Consider the following 17,682-nt stretch of genomic DNA (forward strand, 5'->3'; position numbering starts at 1 on the left):
GCGGAGTGAACACAACGGACCAGAGACAACAAAGGGATGAAGAAGACTGAGACTGAAGGCTTCCATGGTCCCTGACCCTCATACATGACGATGGGACAAGGTAAAGGTAACGTTACAGGTTACATGCCATTCTTGTTAACTTAGCACGGTTAGGTACTATGCTACTACATGCTGTAACATGTAAGAATCCAATATGATTCCAATGTGGATTGACGATGTTTAATATTGATAAAACACTTTGAAGACACGCATTATTTGTCGTGATTACCTGCCAATTAAGCAACTCTTAAAGTAAGTTCATATACAACGTACATCACTTGAGGGCAACGTCCATCTACATTGTTTTCTTAGAAATTACAGAATATATTACTCTCTTCTCAACGATCGACGGCTACATTTTAGTCAGCTTCGGACTTTGAGCAAGTAAATAAATAAGTGTTGTTCCTTTATACAGGTACGGTAATACAACTTCTGCAAAGCAGCATCTGACGGTACATCCGCGCTTAGCAGTTCACAATTGCAAGTACCGGTTCCATGCAACATGGGAGTTGTTGTTCAGCAGATCTAGACCTTCCACTGTCATGTCCATATGTAAAGTTAGTCTGGGGTGCTGAGCAAGCAACCAAATACTATTAAATAATTTTGTTTCGAGTGCAAGTGTATGAAGAAGCAACTTCTGCACAGCGCCACCTAGTGGTCCATCTGCGATTAGCAGTTCACAAGTACGGGTTCCACTCTACGTGGAAATTGTAGTTCAGCAGACCTTCCCGAATCATGTCCTTGTGTTTGCTGTACACCACCGCTAGCTCCTGACGGGTCTCCTCGTCCATGTGAGTCACCAGCACCGCTTTAAAGGTCGTCAGTATAGTTTTTCCTGGAGAAAAGTGGCGGAAGTTTGATAGCAAAAATTAGGACTTATGGCGATCCAGTGGACACTTGACAGAGAAATCGTAGGAACGAATTCGAAGGAAGGAAATTGAGACAGAGAGAGAAAAATCTTGTTCCTACCTTCCTTTTTGAGTTGACAGACAGAATCCACGAACGCTGTTCTCATCCATGTCCTGACTTCTAACGACCACAGCTTCTTGCACGACTGGATCAGCTATGGAAATTTATAGTGTTCCATTTTCAGTTTGTTAGCTGCTGTCACATATCACATAAATAGAAGTAAAATCTACCCCCAAGACCAGTTTGTTTTGATGTGTAGACATTGCAATATGCTATGTTTGGGTAAGAAATAATGTTATATGGCCATGTGAACAAGAAATCTCAAGAGAATACTGGGCACTAACGATTGACGTCGTGATGGCGATCCCAGTCCGTCGTCATATTTGTTATCACTAGTGATTGCAATGTTTGTTTAGCATGGTTAGGGTTAGTGATTTCGCCTTCCCATGGCCATCTAGCTACTAAGCTACATCATAACCCAATGACGTTACCTGAAGAAGGGGTTCGTACAGGTCATCGTCTGCGTTCAGTACGTCGATGCTGAGTTCCTGGAGTGTCCGGGTAAACTTCTGTTCCACATAGCGGACCGTCGGCGACAACACCCAGTCTCTGTGCACCACGTAATCATTGCCGCACGTCAGCTGTGTTGGGAGAAAAATAATGAATTAACAGGCCGCTATGGTCTTGTCATGGTATAAAAAAAACATTCAAATGAGGTGCTATCGGCCTTGGCTCCGCGCCTGGGGCGTTGCCGGCTAATGGGGAGGTTGAAGCATCAAAAAGACTACAACGAATAGCTACATTTTCTGTCAACACCTCAAAAGTGGATTTCACAAGATCAGCATTCAACGATCAACATTTTTGGCAACGCCTCTGGAGTGGATCCTAAAAGATTAGACTACGACGAGTGTATATGTCTTGTTTTTGGCGACGCCTATTGTATGCATCTTCCCTCTAAGACATATCTATTTACAGTCTTACCTCTAGGTTGGCTAGTGGCATGTCGGGAAGGAGGCACTGTTTCACGTCTTCATAGAGCAGCACGCGCTCGAAAGTGAAAGTGACTTGTAACTTGGGGCATGCGCTGCGTAGGAAATACCAGGACATACTCCAGATGCGCTGGAAGTGTGGATCCATATGGAACACCCTGTTGAGAAAACGACAATTCCACGTAAGTTAACACTAGGACGTTGAACCACGCGTCTCAACAGCCACACTTCTCAACACGATTTTCTAACACAAAGAGTGATGGCCTTAAAAAGGCTCCGCCAAGAGGCGTCACCAAAATAACGCGGGTAAGGTGTAGCCGTTTATGAATATGACGCCACTGTTACGTACTTGATGTTAATGTCAGTTAGACTCTCCCTGCATGTCTCTGCCAGAGTCGTCAGGAGCTCGTCCGACACGCAGTTGTAGTTCAGGTACAGAACCGACAGGTGGCGAAACCGCTTGAAGAGCTGGTGGAACTCGGGGAGCGCGTAGATTGCCTGAGCTGCAAAATAAGCAGAGGGAAATTCACGTTAATTTCATTATGCAGCCATTGAAATTTTGTCCATACTTTTTTCACCCGAGGTACCAGACTGATCAGTGGGAATACACATTGTTGTATTGTGGTTTTTTTTTTCAAACCAAGGAGGTTAAATCAACCCATTTCGATGTGAAATGCACTAATGCACCAAACTAATGTCCTTGAACAAGAACTTGGTGTCTTCAAAGAACTTCACTTCCAACGTAGGAATCGATCGCGAGTGTTCGCATTTTCAACAGCGGCGCACGCGAAACCCGTGGGATACAAGTAGAGGCTCGTGGGATACCGCAAATACAGACCGGTCTAAAACACTAGACCGTTATTACTGACCAGCTTGCTGCCCAGGTATGGCCGTGACGTGATTATATATGCATGCGGGTAAGTTGTTTTGTCACTCTCTTCTTCTTCTGTCAAGTTGAAATAGATGTGTGCGCTTATATTGTCCATGATATGATTTCAGATCGTGAAATAGTAAGTACTATGTAACTTAAATGTGCCTAAATTCTAAATATTTTATTTGTTGCCTGTCTATTGTCTTTTTTTGTGCGCTTTCGAATTCGTCGGGACAAAGACAAAAGCGTCGGTCATGTTCTAGAACGCAATGTCAGTATCTTTTCATCCATGGCGATTTAGGTGTACAGCAGAAATACACTAACAAAAAAATTCCAAAAGTGTTTTTAACAAAAGGCTCTCTAACCTGGACAAAAATAGTCCTGTATGTTGAGAACCCGGATGCTGGCGCCACTGCGCCTGACGAGACTACTGAACATGCGCAGACCGTGCTCCGGGGTGGCCGACATGCCCTGCAGCTCCACCCAGCGGAGCCGGCCCTGACTGCACAGGAACCACGCGATGGACCTCACCAGGTCTGCACTCCTGCGGGAGGTAAATCAGGTAAAACATGGAAGACTTCACGTCTATATATCCGTAACACACGTGACACTTGAAATAAACATCAACAGAAGAACTAGTTTCACCACTTTTCCATTTTTTTTATTTAATGATTAAAATTCAGGCTATCAAAAATCATCAGCATTACTTGTTTTATATAAATCTAGCGACAATAAGGGGCAAGAGTCGTGACGTCTAGAAAGCTATTTCACTTTGCACTGAATACGCTGTACACTATTAAATTACGCATTTTCTGTTAAAACAAGCACATCGTCAGTAGTCACCTGTTTTGCCATGTCCGTCGGTGCAGCTCGAACTGACGCAGTTTGAGCGTGCGCAGTTGTGCCTTGCCCCTGAGCCGTGACAGGAAGGTTGTCATGGTTTTCTACAGGGAACATAAAGAAACACGTCTGAAATAATTTTTTGAACAGGCACGTAAAGGAATTAACACATTCTGCGCTAGTCATTTACCAAGCAGAACACATTCCAACAACAGACACAAACACACATATTCACAAACACGCCCAAACACAAACAACCACACGCTCACACACAGACACGCGCACGCATACGCATACACAAACACATGCACATGCACATGCATATACAAATATGGCAAACCTGTATTCTCTTGCAATGGTGCATCCTATGAGCGCCCCGAGCAGTTTCAGGGTACTCTGCCTCGAACGTCTTGAGGTAGTATGCCAGGTTGAGCGGATACTGCCTCAGCATGTCACAGGTCCTGACGGTAACAAAGAACGACCAAGGGTTATACAACGTTCAACAATGTTACAGATCTTATAAAATTAGACAAATTTTTTTCTATCTATATCAGCCCAAGGCCTATATAAACGGAGATGGGCGCCGCCCCTCTACACCATTTTAATACCAACAAATAATCTTTTAAAAATCCCCTAAACCTGTTCAGATCTCCACAAGTATTTTACATACAGTGAACACTATTGGTACTGGGGTCCAACATAGAATACAAGAGATAAAACAACCAAACCATACATCGTATCGGGTGAACACGAAACTAAACTGACTCACAAATGCAGTGACCTTAAACGTGAACCAGGGGTCAGAGGTCAATGGAACATAATCTAAACGGAACATAGATGGCGCGTGGCAAATCATGGTATCAAATTATCAATAATGAATATCAAGTAGACTACATACAAAGTCTGCTGAGTACCTGTGAAACTGCGCGGTGTTGCCCAGGTTGAAGGTGCGGTATCTCCACAGGGACGGGTGGGAGTGCAGCGCGTGCCAGCGGCTGCACGTGACCGCCGCGCTAGCCCGGTCCTGTTCGCTCAGGAACGCGAACACCTGCACCACAATCTCCGGGGGGAGGTCGGACCAGTCCACCGGCGCCTCCACCGGGTCCACGTCCATCTCTACCATCTTAAACGTCGTTATTTGAGAAAATTATACCAACTTAGCCCTCAAATGTCGACTATAACGTCTTAACACCGTGTAGGTTAACTACAACTAGTTCACTGTGCACTGAAGTTTGACGTTAGATGATGTGGTACAGTCCTAACAATGAAAATGTTTGTGACGTAGGTTGACAGCAGGAGCGTTGTGGTTTTCCAGTGCGTTCTGTGCTTTGCGCATATGATGATTGTTAGTTCGTGACGTAACAAAATAGCTTTTTCGTCTCTTACGTCAGATAGAGATGTGTACAAACAATGCAAACAGTTAGTTTTCAGATTTTGATGTTTTCCATCTTGGTTTACTCGTCAGTCTGCTAAGGTAGACTGTTGGTACAAAGACTGTATTGTTTTACGGGATCAGGCAGCAGGGAAATGATTACAAAAAGGATAGAGCACAGTGGAGAGGGCAAGTGAGAGGAAATCCTGGCGGAACAGGTAAACATTACGACGTAACAAGTTGGAATTATCTACAATTTCCCATAGAGACTCTCAAGTGGTTTTACCAGTGGAAGTGTTGTCTAAATAAGTAAGTGCTGTCGATAAATTTACCCAAATTAGTGTTGACAAAGGCGTGTCTTTTGCGGGATATCCCTTTCAGCACCAAGGGCAGTACTGGTCTGTACCGCAAGGGGGATATGTAGGATTACCTACTAATGCCAGTAATTGACGATGTTGTGTACATTAACATGTTTTCTGATGTGTTTTCTATGTGTTACCCATACACCAACAACGTGATTATATATCTTATCTCTCTGTGCAGATGATTGACATGTTTGCAAACGAGCAGACATCGTGTTTTACAGCAGATGCCAATCTACTAGTGCCTCCGTGTGATTTTTGAAACAGTCCTGTACGTAATGTAGAACTGGGAGTGCTACTTTGGCTTGTTGTAGACTCTGACAATTGAGTGGAAGTAGGTTTCTTTACTGTACTTTGAGATGGAGTTTTGAGATCCACGGTTTAAAATCTGACCCTACAGACGATAAGGCTGTTTGTTTACTGTGACCTCAGTATCAGATCCCAACACGCTACCTACTCAAGTTACCGACAGACTAATTAAAAAGCACACTTAGACCAATTAACGAAGCTTTTAAGTGCGACATCTTTATCAGCGTGGCTACCGGGGAGAGAGCCGTCATTGGAACATCTCCGAACACTTCTGGAAACGCAAAACAATATGGGATTTGTTGTTTCGAGGAGTTAATGTCCATGGGGTAATTAGGTGTTGAATTGAAAGACTTAAAAACTCTACAAATATATTACAACTTGACAAGTGATATGGAAAATATTCCTCATTTTCATAGAATGGAGATTGTTAAGCAACCGATGAGCGACCAAAAAATCATGTCATTTCGATCAGAAATATTATTCAACATTGAAAGACATTGGGTGGTTAGAAGCTCACTGAAAGATCGTTCAGAGTTGTGTTTTGGACGCTCAACTGTCTTTCAGCTTTGGTCCCTGTAGAATCAACACAATAGCTATTTTCTTTAGTGACCACTACAGATCATTACATACAGCACCAACTGGTGAAATAATGGTAGGTTTAAGATATGATGCATACGTCATGAATACATTTTATCCCAGAGGAAAAGAACGAGAACACACATGTTCGGACACACAATGGCTGGTTTATCTCAAAGTTCTGACTTCCTACAGCGGAGCAATGTGCCTTTGAGACGATCCACGTCTCCAGCTACCCTTATCACTAAAAGTTAACGCCAGCATGGGCTGTAACATATCGACACAATACGTAGATTGTAGCGAGCTGTTCAGTTAGAACATAGCTAAAATCCTCGTGAAACGTATCCAGGACTACGGCCAAATCTTCATCAAGGTATGACTTTCCAGCTCTTCTTTCGTCCACTTCATTAAAGTTCTGATTATTAATCGTGATACCAAAGACGTCAACTGACTCTGAGTTGCTACTACCACTTTAGTTTGAACTACTGATAGCTTTGGCCGCTCAATGCGTAACGGTCGCCGCTACAATGGAGAGGGGGTATTTTGACTGTCTGGCTTCTCACACGATGCGAATTCGTCTCTACCGGACTCTAATGGTTGCTGGAATGTAGTAGAAATTGGACATACAGGCGGAATGATCTACCAGAGGAGTTAACCAGCCTCAGGAGTACACTCTATCGGTTGCAAAGTGTACTCCTGTGGCTGGCTAACTCCTATGGTATATTCAACATAAATTATTATCTACCCAATATCTACTGTTTTCTAGAGTGTGGTGTAATAACTAACTAGAAATGTGTGTGTTTAGACGTCTTCAACAAGGATGTAATATAGGAATATTTCAATTCCAATGTAGCCTATCTGGGCTTCAATATAACAGGTTGTGAATTGGAAGCACACCATATTTCAAACGTGTCTTGGAAAGCTGAAAACTAGGCGATGGTGGTTGATTTCTCAATGATATGACCGTAAAAAGTTCATTACTATCCTTTTTTTCTGTAGCATGGATTCAGAATACTAGTCTAGTATCCTGAAGGAAAAAGCAGAACTACCCTTTCTATGTCTTCTATCGGTTCATTTTTATTATGTTATGAAACACAAAACATTACCCATATGCGAGACATCACTTAGTTGTACAGTTCAATCATTTTTGCAAAAACATAAAAATCAGATAGCAAAAAAACTACATTTCCCAGTGTTCTTTGTGTTTCAAATAGTGGCGAAACGATCGATAGTATGCCTGAAATATTCACATTCGGAACAAATTGCGTTTGGTTAGTTGGATGGTTGGTTGGTTGGTTGGTTGGATGGTTGGTTGGTTGGTTGGTTGGTTGGTTGGTTGCTTGGTTGGTTGCTTGCTTGCTTGCTTGCTTGCTTGCTTGCTTGCTTGCTTGCTTGCTTGTTTGCTTGCTTGCTTGGTTGTTTGGTTGCTTGGTTGGTTGCTTGCTTGCTGCTTGCTCTTGGAAGCTTGATTAACTTCGATGAGATTATGTTGTCAAATCAACTGCAGCCCACTCAGAATCACAACTTCAATATGATCATCCTCCCTCGAGTAGCTGGTTTGTCGCCTGGATGAAGAAATGAATATTTAATATACTAATGATAGTAAATATGATGTCTTGCAGTTTGACAGACACAACTGCAATTTGCCAAACGGCATTGAGCAACCTGAAATAAATAAAGTATTCTGTTCACAGCCACAACATCTATTCACAGCCACAAGCAATTATGTTGTTGAAAGGAAAAGGTATTTTGAACGGTAGTGCCGGTTCCAAAAGATGAGAATATGCATGGATATCGTCTGAAGATTCTCCTCTAGGTAAAACATCAGGTAAGCCATGGTAATATTCACATCATTACGATTTGGGAGGAAACGGGTGCAGTAGTTCAAACTATAGTGGTAAACTATTGCGCCCGTGTCTTCTCAACTCTACAATGTACAGCAATATCTACGACAAAATGGTACGCTGTATGTGACCGGGGCTTTATTACCGAAAATACATGTACTCCTATACCGAAATAATGCTATAATACTTGGTTTGGTTTGTACCAAATCGAAATATTACCTGCGTGACTCCATGTAGTAAAGGAATCAGCTGTTCTTCAAGACTTCGTTTTGTTACCCTGCACAGTGGTTCCTGGTTTTGGATTTTTGGTCTGGTCAGAACTCGTCTCATGACCCTTCGGAGGTCCCTTGGACTTGGCTCCCTGAGCACCACTTCCCTTTGTCGTATTACTGCCCTTGTCTTTTTCGTTCGGCATGGTTGCTCGCAAAATTTAACTGTTTCTTTTCAAGTGTTAGGAAAAGATGGTTATAATGATCAGAGTATACGTCTGCAGATTTCACTTGGAAAAGTCGCAGGGTTGACTGACAGGATCTTGGTCTTCCTATTGGATGGAATAGGAGTTAACCGATTAATCGTTGATTGCCTATTGGTAGGCTCGTGTTCTTTACACTCATGATTGGCATGGCAATGTCTTTTACCATTGGTGCACATTACAAACTGTTTTACATCTGCGTCATCTCCTGTTTTCAAATATTCATTTTACTGCCATATTGGATTCAAAGTCTTGCTTCCACTGCAAGAACGATTTTCAGACTTTTAGTAATGCACACTTGTGCTTATAATTAAGTTCTAAACTTTGTCCTGGATACGGTCCAAATGTTGCAATAAGGTACTTTATCCAAAGAAGTTGATAGGTCATAGGTAGTTGCCTGGTTTCTTACCCGATGACAGAAATTGTTTTAAAAAGGTTAAAGTCCTGCTAATTCCCACACCATACGATGTAATTTGGTGTGATCCAATGCGCGAATCTACAGAAGAAGGTTTTGCATCAGCCTCAAAGAAGGCAGGTGTACAGGGTAACATGTACGTATAATGCAACTAGATTCTAGAAGTTTTAAAACTATAAAGAAAAATCACGCGAAAATCTCCAAAGTCTTCAACTGATTTTCATATAATCTCCAGGGTCTACAAATTTGTGTTTGGATGATCTTCAAGTACTTCCAATGATCTTTGAATGATCGATCTTTAATGATCTCAATGACCAACGACTTGTGGTCTGTGGAAATGGGCCTCATGCAATTTTTCTCTGCTGTCCCCTCCCTCTACGATAGACGGCGTTTCACGTCTATAGCTTGACGGACAGGAAGACACATAGGAAGGCAAATATCTGGAAGCTTACCAGATGATAATGGTCAAGCAAAGTAATGCACTATATTTTCGACGGACACATCAAAGTATTTGCTTAAAAATATATGATATAAACACGCTGAATAGTTAAAATATGCAGACAACGTTTATGAATTCGAAATGATATAAAGTTCGATTCAAGTTGTTGAGTAAGAAACGTATAATTCAACTAAAATACAATTACAGCAAGATGATTTGGTCTTATAAAGATCTATGAAGACGGTTTTATCTTAAGTAATCTTAAATAAATAAACTCGGAGGGGGTGACTCCGGAGCTTGTATATATGTGTCACATGACGTGATCGAACAAAGCGTTCTTCGCTCTTGTAGGTTTGGAAAGTCCCTTTGCTAAAATTATTCTTTCTGGAACATTCTGCCGGGGAATTTCCCTTCGTAATCGGTACGTGTTCTATCTTGTTTTGTGGCGGGAGGTGACGGCATTGGGTGTCATTGCGCAATGCAGTTTGAACTTAAGTAGTAACCGTCTGGCTACGGGTTTTGATAATACAGGGCATATAGGTGAATGGGGGCCCGCTTAGGGGGGTATGACAATACTAGATATTTGCTATGCTGAGTGGGAATGGGAAAATAATTAAAAGAAAAAGGCAAAATTATCTTCTCAGCGTTACGGTCTTTTGATTTAGTTGACACAGTTATAGATGATTGTGGATGGATGTCATTCTAAAAATTAAAACTCATGTTTAAACGACGCCTTTGATCTAAATTGACCACACCCAAATACTGAATGTCAAGCTAGCCTAAATGCACCTTGTTAGCTTGTACGAACTGCACTAGTCACCATTTAAAAGCGTAGGATTCACTAATGATGACACCAAGATTATAAATGTAGAATTTATCAAAATGTTATTGCGTTTAAAATGAACATTAGAATATATTGTACCTATTCGTCTGCCTCGATGTATAAAAATGAAAGATACTGGCACACTTCTAGAAAATGTCCGTCTGTTTGGTCTTATTTCTAGTAATAGTACTTTCTGTACACCTAAAGAAGCTTCTGTCGTCTAACTGTTGTGTACTTTGAGGGGAAATGCTCCCTTGCTCGGACACAGTGAAAACCAGTCTGCCTAGACGACATGATGTTGTCCACATGAACATTAACCAACATATACGTAAGCATATCAAACGTACACCAGCTACCACTTGTAAATAGACTTCTTTAGATTTTTCGTACTATTTGGGTGTTTCTCTTGGCGTTAGGTTAGTTTTTGGAGGTAAATGTCAGGTTTTTGGTCTCAAGCTCGCCGTATGGTTTCGCGCAGTAGTCGCACTCCGGCATGCGGCCCGATCTGCAATATAACATTATAAGTACGCACATTATTGCGACAATATTTCGTATAGGGTATAAATATCTTTGTTATCATACATGTTTTTTGCTAAATCTATACTATGTGAGTATTTATCTCGACATATGATTAGCTTTTGGGGACTATTTCGACGATTTTGACCTGAAATTCGTCGTCTGGTTTCGTGCAACATTTTTCCAACGCATGCCATGGCGACCGGATCATGGCGACCGAATACGAGCTGAGCATCGCCTTAATTTTTTTAATTTAGTCGTTTATATACATATAAATTTACCACATTTGTAGACGGATTGACATAGCCTCCATAGCATGCCAAAAACTGGGGTCTTCAGGGTCTTTGGGAGCTTTTATGTGCTATTTTCTGATTGCATATAGACAATATAGCCGGCCTGGTGGAATTACCCTCGTTTAGAACTGGGATAATCAGAAAACAGCCGAAGACCACCAAACCCCCAATTCTAAAAGCCTGCTACGGAAGCTTGGATTGACACAACTTTTTTCTGATTCATGCTATGCCACCGAGACAAAGGCGATCGAATACAGGAATCGCATAAATTGTTTGCTTGATTATTTATTTCGCAAAACCAGTAAACACTCTTTTGGCGTAACAGACGAGTTTTTTTACAGGAAGTACACACTGCGTACTACGTATAATCTACAAAAACAAATACGGGTTGCCTTTCAGTTGCTGACATATGATTCTGGTCTACTGTATATACGGTTTATATAGCAGTCTCGTAAGTGTTTACACTGTACTCCGTAAGAAGGAATCAGTATTATGTTCAGTGACAACCAACACGTCCAAGTGAGCTCACATGGTTGTTACTACAATAATTTGTATCTATGTATTTCTATGAGTTCATCAACAAACTAACTTAAAGGCTTACTACAGTAACTTAAAATTTGCTCATGTGGCTATCAGAGGTATCGACTAGGGAAACATTATCGCTGAGTGAATTGTGAATGAGTAAAGGACCAAGTTGAGTTTTACAAGTTTATTAATACAACAGTAGCCTAAATTGCCATTCTCGACGCCAACTGTAAAGCTGATTGACAGATGTTGGTTAGAATACGTGATACGCCAAAAGCAGTTACTCAAGCAATTGGATATGATTTTGAAAACGTCAGACGTTTCAGACTACGTGATAGTATTCTCGATACTATGCTTTAATATTAAAGTAAATAATTTTAACACCACGAAATTGAAAGCAAAACTAAAGAAAGCATATCATTGAGAGCTATTTCTATACTATAATTCCACACATTCCTGATTATGATTCAACGCATTAAATGGAAATTAAGAGCATATATCGGAGGGTTCTCTATTAATTGGTTGTTAGTAATTCAAAACTGAGAAACTATGATCAGGACGTTAAGTGTCAGCTCATGACAGCCATGTTGAGGGTATAGTCACTGTGATAGACAGTTGTTGTTGAAAAGCTCAGGGGCCTTACATACGGTGTTGTAAATCATGTCCCAACCGAACATCCAAGGGCTGTAATTTCGACGAATGCCCGACATCAGAATTGGAGTAGCTGGAGTTTCACTTTTACAGTGTTAGCTGTGGCACAGGTTGTTTGGTTTGTTTGTTTGTTTGTTTGTTTGGTGTACTAAAAATAAGATCCTACTCCGTCCATCTGAGTTTGTACGCTCCTCCGTCCTGGTTCTAGTTCCCAGCTGTTGCTCTCCTCTCTCTCTTGTCTCGAGCTCAGCTCTGGTGTAATTCGCAGATGAGAATGTGGTGTGTGTGTCTCCATCATCACCTAACCTTAAAAAAGGAAAGAAACCAATGCTAATTATTTTGATGTCGTCCTTTCCTTTTTTTGCGAATTCCTTTCCCTTCTTCATCTAAATCACAAACACCAAAATGATAACACTATTATGTGATACTTACTTGCTACATCAGAGAGCACCAGCTCTCATCATGATGGCTCTTGGCTCCTTGAGCGGTAGAACCTTTGGTTTTGTTCTCAGAGCTTTCCTTCCGTTTGTCGTCGCCGTGAGACTTGTTTGCTTCAACGTTGGATCCCTTCTTCTTATTTTGTTCGTCTTTATCGTCTGCCATGGTGAGTGGTGTGTGGTATCCTCGCGAGCGACGAGCTGTCGATCGTCTACTGAGCTCTTATTTGTTTGCCTGCTAAATGACGATCTTGACAATCGCCAAAAAGTGACGTTTCAAAGAATGAAATTCCTTTTTCCTTGTACGCAGAATCCTCCATCAAAATGGTTAAAATATCGACTGCGCATGCGCAGTCTCCCAAACTGCGTGCTTCCCGCATGGTGACGTGGCCTTTGCTAGAATATTCTGTGTCGTTTGAAGTACTTTCCGTTAAATGTTCACATTTTTAGCATATATTGAACTTGTAATTGTGTTTATATTCGTAAATATTCTTAAAAGACTTAAATACTCATCTTTAACGTTTTGGATCTTATAAAGGTTGCATTATGAAGACGAGTTACTGCAAACGTTCGTGTGTTTACATGTGTAGGTGATATTTCTATTCAGACAACACAAAGCCTAAGCCTTCGTTTTGATATTTCATACATGTAACTATAGTTGTACAGACAGACTTCATGTAACCTTAAACATCCCCCTATGTCAACCATTGTACCCTGGTACAGGTACTTTGGTAAATCGGGTGGTTCCATGTGTGTTTGCTACTGTATGTTTTTTGATCGAGACAAATACAAAGTCAAAGAAGTGCCAAGCGGTCGTTAGGACAATACGGGTATGCGGCTTCGGCTGTACGTTACTATCGAACTCCTTATGCTTACCCCGTGTCTATCTAGATCGCATTTCCGTCATAATATGCTACAATTTTCATAACGAACACACACTCGTTTGAAATACATATATAAAGCTAACAGCAATAACAGCGACATAAGCAGACTATTTATTATGTATAAATAATACTTCAGTCGGTGTGTTCATAGCGAGTAGAGTCCTGAACGCAAGATTCTACTGCAGTCATTCAATGAGTACAATTGTTCCCAGGTAACTCAAAACACTAGTTGAGTTTGAAAAATGATTTTATTGAAATTCACAGAGCAAGCACTCCATATATGATCAAATCTATTTACTGTATATTATTTCTCACAACGATGTTTCACAAAAGGTAAATATCCATACTATATGTAGTAATCACCATTTCGTGATTTCCATGCATAGATTAGCAAAAGTAGACCATGCTGAAGATTTCTGACTTGTTGCAAGTCGTCATTGTACATGATCTTCTGTTCAGCGAAAGCTGTTGATATTGTGCCCAGGTATAATTGGCGTAAGTATTAGCAAATGTGTACTTGAATATCTGACATAAAATAGCAAAAACACCAACACTACATAAACAGTAACAGCCAGGAGACTCGGGAATAGACGAATATTATTACTCATTTACTGTACATGTAAACAATGCTATTACTAAAATCTTGTAGACTAATCCCAAGGAGTCTGAAATTCATGCTCTGTAATGTTGTCTATTAGAGTGTAGCTATAGACATCTTAAATGAAGACAGTAGTGTCCTTGAAGTCAATTTATTACTGTAGTTTATCCAGTTCGTGTGGATGAAGTTGGTGACATGACGAATGTGTGATCTGTTGTGTTGCTTGTCCTCCATTTTACCCGAGTCAAGCTGTTTTATTTCCAGCACACACCCGTAAGTTGTGATTGAAGTAGAACACCACTCGGCACTGCCTCCACACCATAGCCGCTATCTGTATAGCCTGAAATCAATATATTATTAGTAACTTGTGGTCAACAAAGCTTTGTTAGATACCTTTAATTCTATAAACACTTTTCGGTTAACGTAACGTGTCACCATGTTTCGGTGTCACACGCGTATTTGAATTTACATGAGGTCCACCCTCTTTTGCATTCGCATTAATATCACTACAAACTGTATTCGCAACAAAATGAGTGAACGTATAAAGATGTCGACTTACAATGTTTCATGGGGATCTTTATAAGATGACACACTTGGACCCCTGGCTGCTAGATCCGCGCGTATAGTTCCCGCCTCCACCGCCGCCGCCACTGCCTGATGACTTGCAAGCTTGTGCGACCTTGTAAGCGACAAAGATGACAAGGACCACAACAACAACTCCTATCAGAATGCCCATTTCAGGACTGATTTCTTCGTCCATGATTTAAAGTGTATGCTGTTTTGTCAGTAGAATTGAAAAGTTTGAAACGTCTCAGAAGTTTTTCAGTGTCTGAAAGGCGAAGTTCGTTAAATGTCGTATTGCAAAATCGCGCGTCTTTTATGCCTAGTTCTGTATATAGGTGATTCCCCTTAAGAAGATCGTCCATATCATTGGTCGACTCCGTGCACTACATCATTTCTGCACATTGTTCGCCGATGAGGTCATTACCGAGACTACTTACATGAAATCATGAAAGTTTTCTGCCAAGTTTTTAAACTTCTAATGACTTCTAAGAAGACGAAAATGCCACCAAGTTTGACTATCAGTCACTATCTAGATCACGTTTCCCTGATCTAGAAACTCCACTTGATATCAACTCAAGTTCATTTTCATATCTACTCAAAATTAAGACCTACATCTATAAAATTAGTTGATAGATTAATTTTTGGGGGAAAAGTTTAAACATGCATCATTTAAGTGTTTATGATGTTCCTTTGTGTCTACACACCTAGACAGTACAGCAAACATGGCGGCTTCAGATGAGGATACCAGTTATAATTACAACACGCATGTGTTCTTGGCGATAATAGTAACAATTTACTGTGTATATATATACAACGTGCCTGGTCTTTTCTTGAACTATGTGATTCATGCGGTGACAGTGTCTAGAAAGTAGAAAAGCTGCTGTAGACTATTTTCCAGAGTCTTCTATACTATTCCCTTAGTATCAGCCTGTTTGCCCTATGCCCTAAATTATTTGGACTCGTATGTACACAAAATGTACACAAAACAAAACGAACATATACTAACAAACTGCACAATACCAACGTTCTTTAAATTTTGTACTAGACAAAATACATAAAAACACTCGATCACTCTTTTGACCATGACCCAAGGCGACAGCCCTAATCTACCCCACGCTATCTAACAATAACGCTGCACAACAGGTTAGATCCGTTCTTGACCGGATTATTTACACGTTCTTTGCTCGACAGGACATTTGGCCCTTCGCAAGCAGTCCCGAGACGTTCCTTTTTGGATTACATTCCCATCGGAAAACAGTCCGGAATTTGTGCGAGACAGATTCAACGCGTCTAGGCCTTCAAGGCGACCTCAACGTTTGGTAAGTTCCATGCTTTATTTCTAATTTGTACTATGTGAAATGTCCATTATGTTTCTTTTACTCCCCCTGGCTCGTGTTAGCCTACACTTAACAATATGGCTTACCACAGTAATTAAACGTTATGTATGTCGTTGTAAACGTTATAAACTGGACATAATCAAAGTTAGAAAAATATTAACAGTATCATTAGGTCCCAGTAAACGTGGATCGAGTACTACTGTATGTAAAATCAAATACAACACTGACGTGTAGTTTTAGTGCAGGTCGTTTTATAAAGGGCGCAGCGAGAAACTTGGCTCAGATTTATCATTGTATGAGACTACCAGTTAGTTTTGGAGTGTTTTTAGGGTGAGGTTTTATTTAATTTTAGGTCGATCGTTTACGCAGAATAGTGTAGCCGGTCGGTCGTTCAGGTCCAGGTGACAATGCCAATGCACGTTGTAAAATGTTGTGTCTGTATGCTGTGGCCGGGCAAGAGGCCATGTTGCCAGGGGCCTAACAAGGTCTTGACAAATCAACTGGCCTTGGAAGTATATTGGAACTATTGGGCCTTGCCTCTTGGTGTTGTTCATGGGAAGGTCTTTGGTATTGCTGTTGATGTTCGTCGGTGGCCAAGGGTGTTCTCAAAAGGCAATTTTCTATCACATCTAGGTTGACGACAATCGACACTATGCCTATTTTCGGTGGAAAATTCCAGACCTTAACAAAGCCGTAGCGTTGTTTTCGTGTCTAACTTGTATTCAAATTAGGTAGTCACCAATCTATAGGAGCCTTGCATAAATTGTTCTTATTACTACAAACAAAATCACCTCGAATAAGTGATACGCCATAGGCATGAGAAAGTAGTCGAACTTATTTCGTCTAGTGTCCTGAAGACCCAATGATGGCTTTTCCGAGAGACCAATGGGATACTTTGTATTGTATATTCCTAATGTCAAATGCATTTTCTTAAAAGTCACTTCGTCATGTGAGAAGAAAGATTATGTCTCTTGTTTGGTATATATTTTTGTGTCGGTCCCCTTGCCCTTCACTCAAGTATCCGTGTACGTGTCCTTGGGTGAGACCAACACCTCAGGTGTTTTCTCTCCCCTGAACCAAATTCAGTTTCCATTACGATATTATGATTAATTTGTCTTGATTTAATATTTTACGAAGTAATCATTTGTTGAATATAATCCAGATTCTAGACCCCCAGATGTAAGCTATCAATGTTTCTTGTAGCGTCGGCTGGGGTGCGTCCGGTTTCGGAGGCCCCTTTCAAAGGTGGGGTCATTTGTAAGGCTACGCTTGAAGCCAGGCATCGCTTTACGACATGCCTTTGTTGTCAGGCATTTACGTAGCTTCATCTTGATTGATGGGACCAACAACATGTCAACAGAGTTTTCATATTTCTAATGCAAAATTACAAACTTGAAGGAAAAAGTAGTCCAAAACATGTAAGTGTAATATCAACATCGACGCAAATTTTGGTCAGTTGAAGGATCTGACCAGGTGAGCTTTTAACCCATGAGTTGTTAGAGGTGACCAATTTTAACCAGCTAGGGGTCAAGACACGCTTTCTGTCTCTATGGAAACCATTTTTATCAAGACAAAGACTTGAGAAGTGTCGGTTGATTGATGTCCTTGGAATGTTTG

General features: G+C 40.9%; 1 protein-coding gene and 1 long non-coding RNA gene across 3 annotated transcripts; both read right to left on the reverse strand.

Moving 5' to 3' along the window:
- Window positions 1-214: 214 nt before the first annotated feature.
- LOC109478178 (F-box only protein 39-like) lies at window positions 215-4,913 on the reverse strand. 2 transcript variants are annotated; one of them, XM_019779649.1, is made up of 9 exons: window positions 4,563-4,913; window positions 3,989-4,109; window positions 3,652-3,752; window positions 3,174-3,349; window positions 2,287-2,440; window positions 1,930-2,095; window positions 1,440-1,589; window positions 1,009-1,102; window positions 215-874 (listed from the first exon to the last, which is right to left on the reverse strand). In XM_019779649.1, exons 1-9 carry the CDS (start codon window positions 4,769-4,771, stop codon window positions 717-719), a joined length of 1,329 nt encoding a protein of 442 aa, XP_019635208.1. In that variant the 5' UTR covers window positions 4,772-4,913; the 3' UTR covers window positions 215-716. The 2 variants fall into 2 exon arrangements, with proteins under 2 accessions (XP_019635208.1, XP_019635204.1); XM_019779645.1 differs by having other exon boundaries at window positions 3,174-3,352.
- Window positions 4,914-13,795: 8,882 nt separating this feature from the next.
- LOC109479048 lies at window positions 13,796-15,887 on the reverse strand. The gene is made up of 2 exons (XR_002140771.1): window positions 14,724-15,887; window positions 13,796-14,504 (listed from the first exon to the last, which is right to left on the reverse strand). It is a non-coding gene; the product is annotated as an uncharacterized LOC109479048 (long non-coding RNA).
- Window positions 15,888-17,682: the final 1,795 nt, after the last annotated feature.

This window comes from Branchiostoma belcheri, unplaced genomic scaffold, assembly GCF_001625305.1.
Source record: "Branchiostoma belcheri isolate BF01 breed outbred unplaced genomic scaffold, Haploidv18h27 scaffold106, whole genome shotgun sequence".
In the NCBI taxonomy this organism is placed as follows: Eukaryota; Metazoa; Chordata; class Leptocardii; order Amphioxiformes; family Branchiostomatidae; genus Branchiostoma; species Branchiostoma belcheri.

Excerpts from the sequence above, each read along its gene's own strand:
- LOC109478178 (XM_019779645.1), bottom strand. The coding sequence starts at position 4,771 with ATGGTAGAGATGGACGTGGACCCGGTGGAGGCGCCGGTGGACTGGTCC. Across the intron at positions 2,096-2,286 it reads CTAACTGACATTAACATCAA|GGTGTTCCATATGGATCCAC; the intron begins GTACGTAACAGT and ends TTTTCTCAACAG. Across the intron at positions 1,103-1,439 it reads TGTACGAACCCCTTCTTCAG|CTGATCCAGTCGTGCAAGAA; the intron begins GTAACGTCATTG and ends AAATTTCCATAG.